Below are 19,807 nucleotides of genomic sequence, written 5' to 3'. Positions count from 1 at the left end.
TATAAAAAAAATATATTTAAAAGCATCTTCTATAGAGTCTGTTTTAATAGTCAGCTACTTAGAATGCTGCTCTGTATTGGGAAGATCTGGAAATGAAACTCTGTGTAAGGTTTGAGTATATGGTCTGGAAATTAGGATCTGTGTTGGGTTTGGGTCCATGGTCTGAAGATGAAGCTCTGTGTTGGGTTTGGGCACAAGGTCTGGTGAGGAAACTCTGTATTATGTTTGGGCACATGGTCTGTGTTGGGTATGGGTACAAAGTCTGGAGCTTTATGTTGAGTAAGTGGGTACAAGTTCTGGGGAAGAAGCTCTGTGTTGGGTATGGGTACAAGGTCTGGAGAGGAAGCTCTGTGTTAGGTTTGGGTACATGGTCTGGATATGAGGATCTGTGTTGGGTTTGGGTCCATGGTCTAAAGATGAAGCTCTGTGTTGGGTATGGGCACAAGGTCTGGAGAGGAAGCTCTGTATTATGTTTGGGCACATGATCTGGAGAGGAAACTCTGTGTTGGGTATGGGTACAAGGTCTGAAAATGAAACTCTGTGTTGGATATTGGTACAAGGCAATGAAGCTCTGTGATGGGTATGGGTACAAGGTCTGGAGACAAAGCTCTGTGTTAGGTTTGGGTACATGGTCTGGATATGAGGATCTGTGTTGGGTTTGGGTCCATGGTCTAAAGATGAAGCTCTGTGTTGGGTATGGGCACAAGGTCTGGAGAGGAAGCTCTGTATTATGTTTGGGCACATGATCTGGAGAGGAAACTCTGTGTTGGGTATGGGTACAAGGTCTGAAAATGAAACTCTGTGTTGGATATTGGTACAAGGCAATGAAGCTCTGTGATGGGTATGGGTACAAGGTCTGGAGACAAAGCTCTGTGTTAGGTTTGGGTACATGGCCTGGAGAGGAGGATCTGTGTTGGGTTTGGGTACATGGTCTGAAGATGAAGCTCTATGTTAGGTTTGGGTACAATATCTGGAGATGAAGCTCTGTATGGGGTATGGGTACAAGGTCTGGAGCTCTATGTTGGGTATGGGTACAAGATCAGGAGATTAATTGCTGTGTTGGGTTTAGGTACAAGGTCTGAAGATGAAGCTCTGTGTTGGGTATAGGTACAAGGTCTGGAAGTAAAGCTCTGGGTTAGGTTTGGGTACAAGGTCTGGACATGAAGCTCGGTATGGGTACAAGGTCTGGAAATTAAGCTGTGTGTTGGATAAGGGTACAAGGTCTGGAGATGAAGCTAAGTGTTGGGTATAGTTACAAAGTTTAAAGATGAATCTCTCTGTTGGGTTTAGGTACAAGAACTGGGGATAAATTTCTATGTTGGGTATGGATATAAGATCTGGAGATGAAGCTTTTTGTTGGGTATGGGCAAGGATACAAGGTCTGGAAATTAAACTGTTTGGTAGTGGTACAAGGTCTGGAGATGAAGCTCTGTTTGAGTTTAGGTACAAGCTCTGGAGATGAAGCTCTATGTTGGGTATGGGTACAAGATCTCGAGAGGAAGCTGTGTGTTGGGTATTGGTACAAGGTCTGGAGAGGAAGATTTGCATTGGCTACAAGGTTTGGAAATGAAGCTCTTTGTTGGATATGGTGTACAAGGTCTGGAGATGAAGCTCTTTGTTGGGTATGGTGTACAAGGTCTGGAGATGAAGCTCTTTGTTGGATATGGTGTACAAGGTCTGGAGATGAAGCTCTTTGTTGGATGACACTGTTGGATAAGGGTATAATTTTCGGAGAGGAAGCTCAGTGATCAGTGTAAGTAAAGGTTTTTGAGTATAGCTTCACAGTCTTGAGGAACAGGCACGGTTCTTGAGGTGCAGATTACATATGGGTACAAGTCTTAAGGTGCCAACACAGATTGGGTACTGTAATAGTATTAAAGGAGCTTGTACAAATTATACCTTTTGTCATTATGCTACTTGTATGACTGTGTCCACCTAGATACCACCTGCACAGAACATACCTCCAGGAACTTGATGAAAGCTGGACGAGCTTCCTTTGCTATCCGGACTGCATCCTTGGCATTGAGAAAATTATCGATGTAGGCCGAGTAGATGCTGACCAGGATTTCTTTGGAAAACTGCAAAGTAAACAAAATATTAATCCCACGACCTGGACATGTGATATTTTCTTGTAAGACAGGAAATATGGGAGTGATTATACGGTATATACGGTCGTCTGCCTCTTGTCACGTTTCCCTAATAGTCTCTCATGGGACCACAACCGATTTCCAGGATGAAGAGAAGGCCGTGCTCAGCAAACAATTCAACCCCTAGGTGCCGGTTGGCGATCTGCTACAATGTTTTCTTCTGGGTGAAGTTTCTGTGCAGATAATGAACATATAACTTCGCCTAGAAGAAACATTGTATTTACTCATTTATTTGTCTTATCGGCTCTTCATCGTTTTCTTTTCTCTACATGATGTAAGAACACAATCTGTGTCCCAGACCCAGATGAACATTTCCTAATCTGCTGTATTATGGAGATAGATCAGAATTCAAGATTTTAGGTTTATAATATTTTAGCTAATGGAAGATTTTAGAAAGTAATCATTTTAGATTGTGTGACGCAGATGCCTAAACCTGAGAGGATGGAGGAGCTGCATAATATAAATGTATCTGAACTCAATTACTGAGCACTGCAAAATATGGTAACGAGTAAGGGAAATGCAAGGTGGATTTTCATCTCTGGCTACAAACACCTCCCAACCTGACCATCACACAATTGACTCGACATGACCATAAAACACAAATTCTATTATACTCTATACATGCAGCACTACAATCCCCAGTTTGACCACAACACAAATTCTATAGTACTGTTTAAACAGAACACTACAACCCCCAACATGATCTGACCTCTTGAAATGATCATAATACAATCTTATTGTACTCTATACATAGAGCACTATAACCCCCCAACATGATCGGACCACTGGACATGACAATAATACAACCCTATTATATTCTATACATAGAATACAACAACCCCCAACATGATCGACTACGTGACCATAATATAACTGTATCATACTCTATACATAAAACACTACAACCCCCAACATGACCCAACCACTGATTATGACAATAAAACAGTTTTATTATACACTATACATAGAATACTACAACCCCCAACATGACTGACTACTGGACAATAATGCAATTGTATCTACTCTTTATATAAGACACTACAACTACCAGCATGACCCGCAGTGCAGACGACTATTGTCATGTCTTCTACCCAACTGCTCCTTCCACTGAAATGAATGGAACCCAGATGAGGTGTCAGCACAGCTATCTTTGTGCATGTGGAAGTTCTGCTTCTTTGTATGGTTGCCAAATAAACAACCACAGGTTTGCACTGTCTGTAACTTCTTAAAGATGGACCTTAAATATGGTGGATAGCAAGATCTAGGACCCTTCTTCTCAGAACCAGAATGTTCTGCTACTCACCGACTCGCCCAGCATGTCCCCCACAGTCTGGATGTCCGGCCAATTCTGCACACAGTGGTTGACCTGCTCCAGGAACTGCTCATGGTGCTCCAACAGCTCTGGGATCTGGTCAAAGATCTCATCCACCAGAGACGGGTCACAGAGGACGGAGTTCTCCGGCTGCTTCAGTGGTTTCATGTAACCCTAGAGGAGATAGATCAGTCAGTGACCACCAGTGTGTAATATCATGCACCGCCCAAGTCATCATTACATACACCATGGTAGATCTGTAAAGAATAAATCAAGGCAACTGGACTTACTGTAGATTTCTTGAAAACGTTTCACTCGTTCTTCCAACGAGCTTTCTCAATTCTGAGAAAGAATTGAGAAAGCTTGTTGGAAGAACGAGTGAAACATTTTCAAGAAATCTACAGTAAGTCCAGTTATCTTGATTTTTTCTTTACAGATATACCATGACCTGGATAAATGAGAACCTTCACAGACATACACCATGGCAGTCCAGGATTAGAAAAACATCGCTGCTTTATTCTAAAAACCTTGCTATCCCTGTCCACAGGTTGTGTGTGGAATTACAACTCAGCACCATACAAATAAATGGAGCAAAGCTGCAATACCAGACACAACCTGTGGACAGGGGAGATGCTGTTTCTGAAAGAAAGTGGATGAACAATCTGGATGTGATGCCATTTTACATGGAGGAACCTCCGTGACAATGACCGGACATAGAAACTGTTGAGGTGCAAATCATTAAATCCATTAACCCTTTCCAGTCTGGAAGGAGCATAATTTTGTCCAGGCCACAACTGACACTTGTGAATGTTTTTAGTGGGGTTGGAAGGCGGGTGGTCAGAAGTAGACAGCTTCTTTGGTTATCAGTCGATGGACCTCTGGCCATCTTAGTTCTAAATGGGGTTATCTAAAATCATCAACTGTGAACCCAGACTGTATATCAACTTAACAAGGGAAAGGGCCTGATGCCACCTCAAGGACCTAGACTGACCTCCTTTTGAAGCCACATATGTGAGAGATGGCCATGAGTAGCCACTGAAGTCTATAGTGGTATTTAAGACAGATGGATGAAACACTCTCTTAGACTCCAACTGAGACCACAAACTTGCGTGATCTTGACTTCTTCCTGGCTAGATGAGAAGATTGAACAACTATCAGGCACCCCCATTTTCCCAAGGGGCGTGGTTCCCAAAGATAAACTGTGTATACACTCCCTATATACTGAAAAATGCTGGATGGGGCAGAAGAACTGTTCTGGACACAGGTGGTGGTTAGATCCTGAAGGTGGTGGTGGCCGCAAAACACTTGCTCCAGGTTCCTTGCCCATAATCCAGCCCTATTAATGGGTCTCAAGAACATCAATTTACTGGGGAAACGTCATCGATATAAAGGGTATTTTGGTTTTACATTGGTATTAAAATTCCATTGGGTTCATAACTCCCAAAAAATGTGGAAAACTTGACTGACCGAGGAACCCCAGACCAAACCTATCACTCAAAACCATGTAAAACAGGCAACCATCGACATGCGCCAAGTGAAAATCACACCACAAAAGGAAATAATGCATAATTCAAGGAATTTATTAGGACAGATCTCAAAAACTGCGCACACTCAGCAGAGCTGGCAGGAGACCGGCATGACTGTTACGTTACATTTTCATTTATTCCGCCTCAGAACTGTCATATTCCTGACGAGAACATTCGATTGTCAATGTAGATAAGGCTAACCACCAAACAGGAGTGATCCAGAGCACGAGCGTAGGAAACGCAAAGCACCACAAGCCCTGAACAGGAATCCAAAAACATCACAGAGCTCATTGATTTCATATTCACTGCCAAAAAATACTCTGGAAATCCAAATAGTCTGGATGCAGCACAAAACAGTTCTAAACCAGATTTATTGGGAATCTGAAGCCTTCGAAAGCACACAAAGACAAGGAGCAGTGGAGGAGAAGATTGGTAGGGTTAGGTACAGAAGATGAGAGGGGGGGGGAATTGTGAGCAAGCAGGTGATGGAGTCTTGATGGTATAGCAGATACTGGATGACTTTTTGGTTCTTCATCCCCTTCCACTGCCTGTAGAAATTCAGGTTGCACTCCAAGTAATCTTCAGGACTACCTGCCCCATTAGCAGTATCAACCTTCTACAGTAGGTTGTAATTGGACAATCTACTGATAACAGAGTGAATGGTTCCTGAAAACACAACCCGAAAATGGTGGACTGGTCTTATAATTAACCCATACTACCACAGACTGGCTGTCTTCTCATGGCTACTACTGGGATTATGACAAGCCAATAAAAAAAATCTTAACCCCCACACCTCAAAGGAAAAAAATAACACCTTTTACCTCCAATAGCTGACTAGTTCCAAGCCATTCCTGGCAGTAGCATCAAAGCCCTTAAAGAGCACCTGTCATTAGGAACAACCATATTAAAGAAGACATACTGCCTAGTAGGGTTGATCCTACGGATTAAAATGGTGCCTGTCTTGTGACAATCAGTTGTGGCATTCCCAAGAAGACTTTCATTCTTTCATCCATGCAAATGGGGGCTTCAGCGCACCAGGGGTTGGGGCTTAGGCCCATGTGCACCTGAGATTTCCAGTGATCGCCCCACCCCTCGGTGAACCGAATCCCTCAGTTGCGTGTTATGTAAAAGAAAATCATGATTTTTAAACTCTTAAGTCATCATTTTTATTAATTAGTCTAAGAAGGTGTAACAAGAAATCAATTTCTGTAATTTGCAGAGAGGTTTGAATGAATATAATGTACGGGCGGCGTGCCAGACTGCAGGCCTCAGGAAGTCATTATACCAGACTCTACACAGAGATTTCCTGTTCAAATGAAAACATTCATAATGTGACTGCATCTTCAATGTCCACTCGATGACAAAGCGCTCAAGTACATGATTTGTGCAGTTCAAACAGCTTCAAGAAAACAATTCATTGGTCGTACAGTAGGCCCTACTGTCCACATGATGTCTACCACATCTGTACCTATGTAAAGCACTTTCTAAGAGCTTTCTCTACTTCCACCATTGACCTGGTTAGCCTTCAGCGATGTCAGAGAACACACAACAAGAGGAGTCCAGAGTGAAGTCTACCGTTCACTCAAGTTCAAATTCTCAAGTGAAGGCCTCTAAATTAGGAGGTCTCTCCAACAATCACCTGCTCTTCCCCTAACTCATGAACATCACACTTTTGACTGATGAAGAATTGTCTTTGGCGTAGGCTAAAGTGATCAGAAAATGAACCAGCTCCAACCCCATGATATTACTGCCAAGTAATCCTTAAGAAGTTGTAAGGTTAGATGAAGAATATGCATCATCTAGGACCCGGGCCACAACTCACGCTATATCACACCCGCGTACCGGACAGGAGTTGTTGAGAAAGTTGAGGGGAGAGGCTTCCTTAAGGGAGAGAGCAATAGGCGTTCATGAGCACCTCTCCACCTCTTCTTGGCTGGAAATGATCACTGATCTGCCATCAGGGGGGGTGGGTTATGGACTGCCCTTTAGGTTGCAGATGTGATGGAGTCCCCAAGGTCCTGCAATTTGGCCCTGGTTATTACAATGGACAAACAATCCATCTGAGAAGAATTAAATGACTAATACCTACCTACCATTTGGCACCATCCTCAAGGATCTCCTATGTATGGCTCTTCATTATTACATGGTGCTGACCCATTGTTTATTCTATATACATACAACCTCACACGGTCATGCAGAGCAGTACTATGAGTCAGATGACTGATGTATGTCATCCTGGAAAAACACTAAAAACTACTGAGGTAAAACCACTTCACCAATGCCCTCCTAGTACCAGCACTGCACTCTACCATGGAAAAAATATAAATACAGATCAAATGTCGTCTGAAGCCTCACTTCGGCATGGCAGTGTTGGCAGATGAGAGTATTATACAGATTTTGTGTGTTCACGCTTTTCGTGTTCTTCCAGGCGAGACGTCAAACATAAGTAGAGTCAGAGATGTAGCGTTCCTCTCCAAGGGAGCTCTTCACACTCTGCCAGTCATAATTCTACATGGTAACAATCAAGCTGCTCTACATGGCTAGTATAAGATCTATAAAGCAGTCTTCACAGCCACCAAAGATGAGCTTCAGAAAAATAACAGACATACTATAAACCCAAATAATCTAGAGAATTAAATACACATAAACTGACTTTTAACCATCTCAGTTATGTACAATCCCATCCCACCTTCTCTTCCTGGGTTCTATGGACCGCAGTATAATGATCCTGCTATTCAATATATTAATCATGTAGCTTCCAACCTTCTCCACTCAATCCCTATAACCTTAACTCTAGAATCAGTCTTAAAAACTGTTTTCCACATCCCCATTTACCTTCTACACCACAAACCACTCAAACTTGCTTCACCTCATTTCCATCACCTTCGTTCTTCTCCACCCAAGAAACACATTCTCCAACCTTCACTTCAGTTACACAACCTACAGTGTTTGCTCTTCCACTTAATTCTGTATCCGACACCTAAATGTTTTTCCTTTCAAACTTCCAACCATCACATCTATACCCACTAATTATCTTCCATAATTCTGTGGCTTCCAACGTTCTTCACCATAGTCCAAAAAACATTCTACATCTCAACCTCCTTCCATGGTCTCCATTTCAGTTTTACTTCCTCCCACAGTGTCCACTTCAGTTTTACCTCCTTCCCGGTCTCGACTTCAGTTTTATCTCCTCCCAGGGTCTTCACTTCAGTTTTACCTATTCCAAGGGTCTCCACTGCAGTTCTACTTCTTCCCATGGTCTCCAGTTCAGTTTTAAACCCTCTCAGAGTCTCAACTTCAGTTTTATATCCTCCCAGGGTCTCCACTTGAGTTTTTCCTCCATTTCAGTTTTTTTTCTCCACATCAGCTCTACTACCATCCAGGTACTCCACTTTAGTTTAACCACCTTACAGGTTCTCTACTTCAGTTTTCCCTCTTCTCAGGCTCTCTACTTCAGTTCCACTCTACCGCAGTTTCACCTGTTCAAGTTCCATTCAACTTTGTCTCGGCTATCTCGGGAACTCCAATTAGAAATGAACCTGCAACCGGCCACTCTGGTCATCTCAGACAGGGGGTCCTAAGGATAGGGGATAACTTTAACCAACCAGAATACCACTTTAAGGTGTGGAAGACTGATCGGACACAACTTTTTAAGAACAATGGATAAGTCCCACAAGGAGAAGAAAAATAAAACAAAAGAAAAGGCCCTCCTTGCTCTTGTTCCACTATCAATATAAAAAGTTATCACCACCCCAAGGTAACAGATAATCTGATAAAAATAAAATAAAATATATATATATATATATATATATATATATATATATATATACACACTCACCTAAAGAATTATTAGGAACACCTGTTCTATTTCTCATTAATGCAATTATCTAGTCAACCAATCACATGGCAGTTGCTTCAATGCATTTAGGGGGGTGGTCCTGGTCCAGACAATCTCCTGAACTCCAAACTGAATGTCAGAATGGGAAAGAAAGGTGATTTAAGTAATTTTGAGCGTGGCATGGTTGTTGGTGCCAGACGGGCCGGTCTGAGTATTTCACAATCTGCTCAGTTACTGGGATTTTCACGCACAACCATTTCTAGGGTTTACAAAGAATGGTGTGAAAAGGGAAAAACATCCAGTATGCGGCAGTCCTGTGGGCAAAAATGCCTTGTGGATGCTAGAGGTCAGAGGAGAATGGGCCGACTGATTCAAGCTGATAGAAGAGCAACGTTGACTGAAATAACCACTCGTTACAACCGAGGTATGCAGCAAAGCATTTGTGAAGCCACAACACGCACAACCTTGAGGCGGATGGGCTACAACAGCAGAAGACCCCACCGGGTACCACTCATCTCCACTACAAATAGAAAAAAGAGGCTACAATTTGCACGAGCTCACCAAAATTGGACTGTTGATTACTGGAAAAATGTTGCCTGGTCTGATGAGTCTCGATTTCTGTTGAGACATTTAAATGGTAGAGTCCGAATTTGGCGTAAACAGAATGAGAACATGTATCCATCCTCTGATGGCTACTTCCAGCAGGATAATGCACCATGTCACAAAGCTCCAATCATTTCAAATTGGTTTCTTGAACATCACAATGAGTTCACTGTATTAAAATGGCCCCACAGTCACCAGATCTCAACCCAATAGAGCATCTTTGGGAAGTGGTGGAACGGGAGCTTCGTGCCCTGGATGTGCATACCTCAAATCTCCATCAACTGCAAGATGCTATCCTAACAATATGGGCCAACATTTCAAAAGAATGCTATCAGCACCTTGTTGAATCAATGCCACGTAGAATTAAGGCAGTTCTGAAGGCAAAAGGGGGTCCAACACCGTATTAGTATGGGGGCACTAATAATTCTTTAGGTGAGTGTATATATATATATATATATATATATATATATATATATATATATAATCTCCATTTCGGCAAATTTTAAACTGAGTTGCAAATAATTGCACAGCTTGATTTTAAAGTCTAAAGAAAAATACAGAATAGAAATTCTGTTTCTACGATCTTTAATTGGCACATGCTGGTTATAAGAAATAGTCACCCTCTCACTTTTTATAATATATTCATTTTAAAAAATAATTAAAGATTTTTTTTTTTCCTTTTTTTGGAAGTTCTCATCAGCAACTGACATAAAACCTGGTGTCATCCTGAATAGGAAAAGCAAGTAAACTTTGATGAATTACAAAGTAAAGAATAAAAGCAAATGGCTGTATGTGCGCTCAAAGCTTCAAGGTTATCTTTTAATATATCAAAAGCTGGCTTTTTTTAAGAAGAAACCATCAAAAATACAAACATTTTTATATTAGATCTTGAAGAATAAAGTCTTATAGTCTGACAGAAACCGATCTGATTAGAATCTATGCAAAGAGAAAGAGGCCATAGGAACAGGAAAAGAAGTTGTTAGAGGGATTGTACGGGGTTAGAATAACATGCCTGCCTTCTTCTAGAAACAGTGCCACACCTGTCCACAGGCTGCATGTTGTGTTGCAGCACAGACCCTCAACCCACAGACATGTGTAGTGCTGTTTATTATAGAAAGTAGCCTTGTTCTTCTAAAGCTGTACTAGTGAAATAAAAAAAAACTTATTTTACAAAAGCCCAAGAAGGAGATTTGTCAAAAAGGAACGCGACTCTCATAACTGAGGCTCAGGTTATAGGCTCAGACGTCAGGTGGAAAAAGAAGATGCAGCAAGAGAATACAAACTAGAAATAAAAAACATGGACCAAAAAGAAAAAGAAAAAAAAAAAAAGCAGAAAGGGTTGGCTAAACTTCCCATCAAAGAGCCAGAAGTGGTACTATCACCCATGGTGGAGGAAATCTAAAAAGTTCCAAAGACATACAATCATACATATCCAAAAAGTACAAGAATGGGACCAGCATATATTCCAAAGATAAGACAAAAAGAGGCTTTACAAATTGACTAAACGTACAGAAACCAAGTGCAAATGCACTACTTTTAGCCAGATCCTTCAGATAAAACTTCCTGCAGGTCAACTAAGTCTACATAGGATCCCTGAAAGAAGAGCCTGACTTGATAGAATTCTTAGATGTCTTTACATATACTCAATAGATTTTCCTCATCTCCCTAACCATTCCATTCACAAAAAACATTTTCCGATGTTATTTGGTCACCCTCATGATCCATGTTGAAGGTCTATAAATATGACGAAGCTTGAATCCATTACAGAAGCCATCAGGCAAGCCCAAAAAGTATAAGGCTGTTCATAGTATGAGGTTCTTTCACATGTGTCCTGGTAACGTCTACTTCCTGTGGAGAATGTCAGCAACTTGGCTATGATAGTCCTCATAACTTCACATAACCTTGGGTATGGGTCACGGCTTGGTCCTGTCAACTCCACGAATCATCTTGGTCTGGATCATCTAATAAGCCTTCTATTCGCTTAGGTTTTTCTTTAATTTCTCTCAGGCTGACAACTAAAAAGTATGGTCAGTGCCAGAAGTCAGCCCTAAAAGACCAACATTGGCCCAAACAACCAACTTTTGTTGTTCTCCATGCTTGATGATGAGGAAGTATGACATTAATTTAACTTTAGAAGTAGGATCCATAGTTTACGTTGAAGGGGTGGTACAGTTTTGGATATTTTCAACATAAAAAGACCATTAAGCAAAGAAAACTCATAACGAATGCTCCACATGCACACACAGAGGGATGTAGTCAAAGGAAGAGAACCTCTCAGCAATTAGCGAGACTGTAGACATTTTTTATATCGTTTTTTTCTTCTTTGACCATACAAATCTCAAAATTTGGCCAAACTTATAAAATGCAAAAAATGCTTTTACAGACTTTGTACTGTGCGCTACATTTAGGACATGGCAGAATTTCAGGATGTTCTGATTCATGAGTCACACCACACACTGACCTATGCTGGTATCAGTAGACAAGAAAATCAGCGTTCCCTCCCTGGCATATCCGGTGGACATCATGTTCCCGGCACATCTGATGGATCAATCTCTAGATCCAGTAATGAGGCCGAGCAAATTTAAGGGAAAGAAAACCAGAGATTAAGGTGTGAAAATTGTACTCTGATTCATAAAGCAACACTGTGCTTACATGTCGGCTGCCCGTTATAACATCCCGAGCCTTGAAGGGGTTATCCAATGATTGATGTAAAAAATGACATCATACAGTACATGGCAACCTCTTTCTAACAAAGCTAGAACCAGCCCTGTACCAAACATGGGTCCAGAGATCTCCCCATTCATTGCTCTGCTAGATTATCTTCAGCCTGGCAGCTCAGGGGGCGTATCCTTTCTGCTGCAGCTCAGGGGGCGTATCCTTTCTGCTGCAGCTCAGGGGGCGTATCGTTTCTGCTGCAGCTCAGGGGGCGTATCCTTTCTGCTGCAGCTCAGGGGGCGTATCCTTTCTGCTGCAGCTCTCTCCCTGTAACTGCCACAGCTTCTAACAGAACATATACCTGGTGGCAGTTGAAGATTTAAACGGAGCAAGCACGACCCATTCAGTGAGACGGACAAAAAAATAAAGAAAAAAAACAAATGAACAGTAGGCGGCGTTATACAGATATATTTTATTGAATAACTAATAATAAAATAATTTTAATAACATGCAATTACAAAAGTATTCAGATCCTGGTGCTGGTTTGAAAACTGTAGAATATGTTTTGTGACATAACCACTTTAAAGAGATTTTCTGGGATTTTAATATTAATGGCCTATCCTCACAATAGGTAGTATTAGAGTGATAGTACATGAGATATGCTGTCAGGCTGAGTAGCCTGACAGCACATTTTATCAGTGATGTAAGTGCGGAGCTGGTAGCCAGTATAGCAAGTCCTGCATCCCTAAACAGTGGTAAAAAAAATTATATTTGAAACAAAACCTCAGCATTTTTAGATTTATAAGGGAAGTTCAACTGCTCGATGTCACCAAGTGCAATTACCAACAACAAGACTCAAAGTCACTGTGCCACATACAGTGTATTGCAACTACAAAGCATACATTTATTGTGAACTGCAACCACCATGCATACTGTGTCTTATGGAAGTGAACTGTAACCATCAAGTGTACTGTTGCTTTACGACTGTGCCAACGTTTGTGAACTGTAACCATAAAACATGTTCGACTACTCCGTGTGTTTGACACCAGCAAGCATATGTGCCACTGTCGTGTGGAGAAGCAAAGTACAGTCATTTTTTCAGCTTTTACAGTCTGGATCAACTGTTAAAGGGAAATCCTCAAGTGACTCATAGGTTCTGTGCTGCATATGTATAATACACGGTGGTTCTGTGCTGAATCTGCACTTGAAGGTTCATGCTGTATGTGAAAATAGGACATGTGGAGGTTCTGGACCTATAACATGTGGTGGTTTGTGCTTTATCTATTCACACATATAAGTTGTGGACTGACAACCAGACGTCGATTTCTCCCATTGTTGTGTTTCTCTGAGATTACGTCCGGCAGCAGGAAATGTACTGGTAATTTTCCACTATCGGAGGACGAGTATCTCTGGAGACCTGGAGCTGCTCCGCTACCAGGATCGAGCCCATAGTCAACCCATGTGGATGAATACGATCAAATTAAATCCAGAACACAAGTATTGGATGAGAGACATGGATCCCAAAAATATATGGTAATTTATCAAATTTTTTTCAACCTTATTTCAGCCGACCAAACCCCCGTCAGAACACAGTGCTGTGAAGGTATTAATAGGTTGATGGTGTGGGATGTCAGACCCCTGCAGATCAGATAATGATTCTCCGAGAATGATTTAAAATGTCCACCAGTAACCTCTCCTAGAATGTGAGCAGGACTGGTTGCCTACTCTTTTAGAGCTAGCCAGGGACGCGAGTCTCACTACCCACTACGCTCTGGCACTAGCACATACTACATATTGATGAGTGTTCCTGTCAGGATGCTCAGCCGTGATGGAATATCGTAGGCAGGATCACATCATTACGATCTATTGTAGAGCAGTGTAGTGAGGCCAGATCCCCTCACCGACCTAGACAGCTCTGCAAGTGAACACAAAGGGGCACATTTATTAAGATTGGTGTTTTAGATGCTGGTCTTAATAAAGCCCTGCACTGGCGGGGGATCTGCCAGAGTTATGAGGAGGCACCGGTCTGTACATAACTTCAGTGCATCCACCGCCAGTTCTAAACGTAAGACAGCTTCCTTGTCGTCTTACACTTAGACCATTTTCTACGCCTAAACGAGGCGTACAAAATGATGGATGAGATGGGCCTGCTGGCCTGTCCCGCTCCCTGCCGCTCCCACATTTTTAGACCTGCCGTGGGCTTTGCGCCGCAACCGCGCCAGAAATACGCCTAATTTAGGCATATTTCTGTTTAATAACTGACCCAAAAAGAGTCCTGCTCACATTCTAGGACAGGTTGCTGGCAGACATTTTTAATAATTCCTGGAGAATCCCTTTAAGGTTTATTTATATAACATGGAAAATTCCAAAAAGTGCTGCCATCAGAGGTTCTAACACAGTTACCCTGCTGTTCCCCGGACCTCCTGTAGGTGGCATTATTTTTAGTTTATTTAATTGTTTATTTATAATAACTTTTTAATTTTTATCTTTTTGTATTTATTTAAAGGCTTTGTACACCTTTGGGGAAATTTTTTTTTATGGTTGCATTTTACTCATTTGGGGCTAAAAAGTAATTCTTTCAATTGGTCTTTATTTAAAAATATTTAGCCGTTCTGTCACAAAGGGTTTTTCTAGCAGTGTGACTGGTACTTTCACTTTGTGTCGGTCATCTAATAACCCTTATCTCCAAATTACAAAGGGGTCATAAACACTTATTTAAGACTCTTCTTATCAGTTGATGAGTGTTTATAATGTCAGAGAGCAGAGATAAGGAGCCTGTCAGCATCCTGCCTGATGGAAAAAGAGAGAAAATTCAAATCCCTCTATTAGAGCATCTCAGGTCCGTACAGAGAAAAGGATTCCATATTTTTTATAAAGACCAACTGAAAAAATGATTTTTAGCTCATAATGCATAAAAACTTTTTTTTTTTAAATGCCCTTAAAGGTGTACATAGCCTTTAAGATTCAATCATTCCTTTCCATGTCGGGCAAAACACTTGTTCAAAATTATTTTTGGTTATTTTTGAGATTTCTACATTAAGGTAGCACACAACAATCCCACAGTGCTGTACCTCCATGAGTGTGCGCAGCGACTCCACGTATGACTGCTCCGTGTCCTGAAGGGTCAGAAAGACATGTTTCCTCATATCCTGCAAGAATAAAAACAGCTTGTAAGACAGGTGCATGATGGGACGTCACAGGATCATTTTCTAGCATAAGGTAGACACAAGGCAAAGATTACCAACAATATGGCGTCTTTATTGGGGCTCATGTGGGGTGGAGCTAGCCCCGATTCGTCGCCCGCAGTGGTTTTGCTGCAACAGTGAAAAGTCAAAGCAAAAAAACTCCACAAAAACAACTCCACCCGTGTACACATTTTTAGCAACATCATTTTCTCCTCCAGTCACCCCAAAAGCGAAAGCAAAAATTAAAGTTGTATTGCATTTATATGCCCACCACAGCTAGTCATGTGACCTGTCAGCGCCCACAACGAACGTCTCTCTGCCAGCAGAAATCAGAATTTAGCTTTATGTGTGAATGGAGAATAAAAGGTCATATAATTAAAAAGCCATACTATATAAGTAAAGCGCAGAATCTACTGCAACGGTGGACACTTTCTTAAATAACTTTCTGGCTAAAGGAGGTAAAGTTAACTTCTTAAAGGGGTTGTCCGATTAAATTTTTTTTATTTTTTTTTAAATGGAGATATTGGAGAATTCTGAGGCGATATTGGGGGGGGGGGGGGGGGTTGTCATCAGGACCCCCATATATAGAAGAGATCAGCTACAAAGAGCTTCTCTTGCTCTGGAGGACCCAAAATGTCCATATAATACATGGACAGCACTTTGAATTCAATGAGAACTGTGTAATACTCTGATTCCCCCTGTGGTGGCGCTGCAGGGAATTGAAACACTTGCAGTTGGAACCATCTATAGATTACTGAAGATCACCGGGATTACCAGGAAAAGAGATGGTCTAAAGGTGTACACCCCCTGCTTCTGAGTTATATTGGTGACAACCAAAGGCTACGCTCACCTTGAAGGTTGTCACCCATCATTTCCAACCTCCAGAAGGCCAAAACTACTTAGTTAGTTGTTTGTATACCAATTTTCTGTGTAAGATCTTTCAAGAAAGTTGTAACCTCCAACGGCGGCCATATTGCTTGTCACCCAGGACCTAGGAGTATAAAAAAATGAACCTGGCGAACCAAAAAGATATATGATAATGTTTTTTTGTAACGGGGGAAGCAACAGCACAACAATATGTCCCCCGCCTCCAGTAACGTATAGCATTATATACAGCAAGTGATGGCGGCACGGAGCCGCTATTCTATTCATTGACATGAATACGAAGGTGAAGCAGGGTTATGAATAGACGGCACGCAGCAGAGAGTCTGAAGGAGCCATCATCATCATCACCATCATCCACTCAGACGCGCCACATTTCATAGAAATACAATGGATAGTTGAAAGAAAGAATCGCCATGGAAACACGCATGAATCACCCCCACATACATGTAGTTGAGGACTAGTCACATGGACGGAGACCTGTGAACACTGATCCTCACCCAGTCATATGACGTCGGGTTCACCATGGCAATAATATCTCCGAGTTATAGACAAAATGTACGGCAATTTAAAGGGAAACAATCACCAGAAAAAAAAAAGGCTGTAAATTAGGGTGCAGGTAAGAGACCCCAATGTATGTCATAAACCCCACCAAGCATCATCCCTAAAAGGGCCCCATTTGCAATCAGATGCAAAGCCGAAGCTGTGTTTATGGGGGTAGGGAGTGCCATCTTGCATGAGCTGCTGTTAATAGCATTCAGAGTCTTAAAGCAGCCACAATGGCCATAGGAATTTCTATGGGAGAGAGATGTGGGCATGCTCTGTGACCTGTGCACAGTTCATTGTGCAGGGAGGGGAAGTAGATAAGCTGTGACATCACCTATTGTGAATGTTGGATCCTGTGTGGTTTCAGTCCTAAGTTGTTGCGATGCTCAGAATCGCACACAGAACACATTATGTGCTGGTATTGACCCCGTCCCGTGGGAAGGTGGCCATAACCAATGACTTCACAGCTACACAACAGGAGAGCTGCAGGCACCCACCTCAGCTGGCAGGGGGTGAAGAACTCGCTCACAGTACCTGCCATGATCAGAGGAAATCGCACAAAAACAGCAACAAAAGCAGACTGTCTGTGGCAGGGCATGTTGGGATCTGTAGTACTACTGTAGTCATCACTACTGCGTCTGTTACATAGTATCCTGTGAGATTTATACTCATACTCAGCTCTTTACAATGTATCTGCTACAGAAAGGAGGGAGAACTTTATGTAGATGTTTGTGGAGTCACAGTGTACATACATTACTTATCCTGTACTGATCGTGAGTTATTATCCTGTATTATACTCCAGAGCTGCACTCACTATTCTGCTGGTGCAGTCACTGTGTACATACATTACTTATCCTGTACTGATCCTGAGTTTTACAGCAAGACACTGAGGCTTCGTATTGCTTACTCCTTCTTTACTTCCACCAATAGCAGCAAAGGAGAAATTAACATAATCAAAACAATAAAGGACCCTCCCCTAACAGATCCTATAATAAGCAGTGTCCTCTTTATATCTTCCTCTTACTTTGCTGCTCCACCAAAGCTAAGTTATTTATATTCGATTATGTGATTTTAGATTTGGAAGCAATTATGTCTTTGCATGGTGTTTTAATACTTGCCTAGTATATATATACTGTTCTGACCTTTAAAGGGTTTCTGTCACCCTGCAAAACTCATTTTTTTTTTTTGGGATAGTTAGATTCCTCATAGTGTGATATAGCAGAATATAATGCTCTTACTTACTTTAATGCGGCCGATTCTTTATAAAACGAACTTTTATAATATGTAAATGAGGGCTCTACCAGCAAGTAGGGCGTCTACTTGCTGATAGCTGCTGCAGAAATCCGCCCCCTCGCAGTGTTGATTGACAGGGCCAGCCGTGATCTCCTCCTCCGGCCGGCCCTGTCAGTAATTCAAAAATCGCGCGGCTCGCGTCATTCGGCGCAGGCGCTCTGAGATGAGGAGGCTCGTATCCTCAGCACTCCCTCAGTGCGCCTGTGCCGATGACGTCTTCTCTTTCGGTGATGTCATCGGCGCAGGCGCACTGAGGGAGTGCTGAGGATACGAGCCTCCTCATCTCAGAGCGCCTGCGCCGAATGACGCGAGGCGCGCGATTTTTGAATTACTGACAGGGCCGGCCGGAGGAGGAGATCACGGCTGGCCCTGTCAATCAACACGGCGAGGGGGCGGATTTCTGCAGCAGCTACCAGCAAGTAGACGCCCTACTTGCTGGTAGAGCCCTCATTTACATATTATAAAAGTTCGTTTTATAAAGAATCGGCCGCATGAAAGTAAGTAAGAGCATTATATTCTGCTATATCGCGCTATAAGGAATGTAACTATCCAAAAAAAAAAAAAATGAGTTTTGCGGGGTGACAGAAACCCTTTAACAGGGTCTCCCTTTTCCTTCATTTGTGGAGATTGTTTCTCAGTACTACTGTATCCCCCATACACCTATTGCGGCCTTCATCTGGGGGTCGTCCCCCCCCTCCCTCTCTTTCCCCTCTGCCTGACTTCATCGGCGTTTTTATCCCCTGTTTAATCCTTTCCTTTCTTGGGGTGTGTTCTTTGACCCCCCTCCTCTACTCCTACCTTCGTCGCCCCTCTGATTCCTCCCCGTTGGTCTCCGGCGGCATAGGTTTTCGGCGGCATATTTCTGTTGCTTCCCGCGGCTCCGAGATCTCGGCGGCCATCTTGGGAGCTCACGCCCGTCCTCTCGCGGGATTTCGGAGCATTCACCAGTGCCTTGCTGCTCCACTCGGCTCCTGCTACACTGCTTGGGGTGATTAACCCCTGCTTAGGTTAGTTTTCTGCCACAGATTAGGCACCATTAGACTAGGTACCCCCATCGGTTACTCTGCACTTAGATTTTATCTCTAAATAAACGAGATCATGTCCTCAGACCGCTCTCCCTCTGGGCCTAATCCCCCCCCACCCACTGGGGACCCCAGCTTGCCAGCCATGAGTGCACAGGCCCTGGAGCTACAACGCTCAGTGTCTAGTGCCATTATAGAGGCCATGGGCTCCATGTCCTCAATGATCTCTCAGACCATATCTCAGGCCTTATCTGCCCATGCTCCTGGCCCCTCTAATCTAATGCCTACACCCACTAACCCGCAGCCTACCATTGAACCTCCTGCCCAGGAGACTTTGATTGGTGTGATCCAAGCCACCCATGATAGCGCGCTTAGATCGCGCAAAAGAGCCTTACCGCGCCAGGCAGAAAGGGCGCGAACGTGGAAATGTGCTAGAGCACAAACTGATGACATAGATTCTGATAATGAATCTGATATGGAGGCTTATGCGGGGGCAAGTGACAACTCTGATGGAGAGTTGGAGATGGAACCTGAGTTTCCAAGCACCTCAGGCCCTAGGCCTTCCACATCTGGGTCCGTGGGCGCATCCACCACCGCCCCTAACACGGCTTCTACCCTGGTGGATCCCTCAGGCAACCCGTTATTTGACCCTGATGCCCTCCACCACCCTAGGTCGGCGGAGTGGATGCCGGTAGCTCATGTTTGTGACTACCTTGAGCATTGGGTGCGTCGTCCTCTCAGCAAAGAGGCGCGCAGCAAGCTTCGTGCGGAATGCCCTAGACCATTAATCCCAAACAA

The 19,807-nt window shown here is 42.8% G+C and overlaps 1 protein-coding gene across 3 annotated transcripts in view; it reads right to left on the bottom strand.

The window, feature by feature from the left end:
- ARHGEF17 (Rho guanine nucleotide exchange factor 17) overlaps nucleotides 1–19,807 on the bottom strand; it is a 163,363-nt gene that overhangs the window by 34,890 nt on the left and 108,666 nt on the right. For all 3 annotated transcript variants that reach the window (XM_040426492.1, XM_040426490.1, XM_040426491.1), the window contains exons 3-5: nucleotides 15,153–15,230; nucleotides 3,451–3,633; nucleotides 1,962–2,078 (exon numbers count right to left, since the gene is read on the bottom strand). In XM_040426492.1, coding sequence (XP_040282426.1) covers nucleotides 1,962–2,078; nucleotides 3,451–3,633; nucleotides 15,153–15,230 — 378 coding nt within the window. The remainder of the gene's footprint in view (nucleotides 1–1,961; nucleotides 2,079–3,450; nucleotides 3,634–15,152; nucleotides 15,231–19,807) is intronic.

Source organism: Bufo bufo, chromosome 3 (assembly GCF_905171765.1).
Source record: "Bufo bufo chromosome 3, aBufBuf1.1, whole genome shotgun sequence".
Lineage (NCBI taxonomy): Eukaryota > Metazoa > Chordata > Amphibia > Anura > Bufonidae > Bufo > Bufo bufo.
Note: the sequence above shows the minus strand (reverse complement) of the source record. Positions and strands in the feature narration are given on the sequence as shown.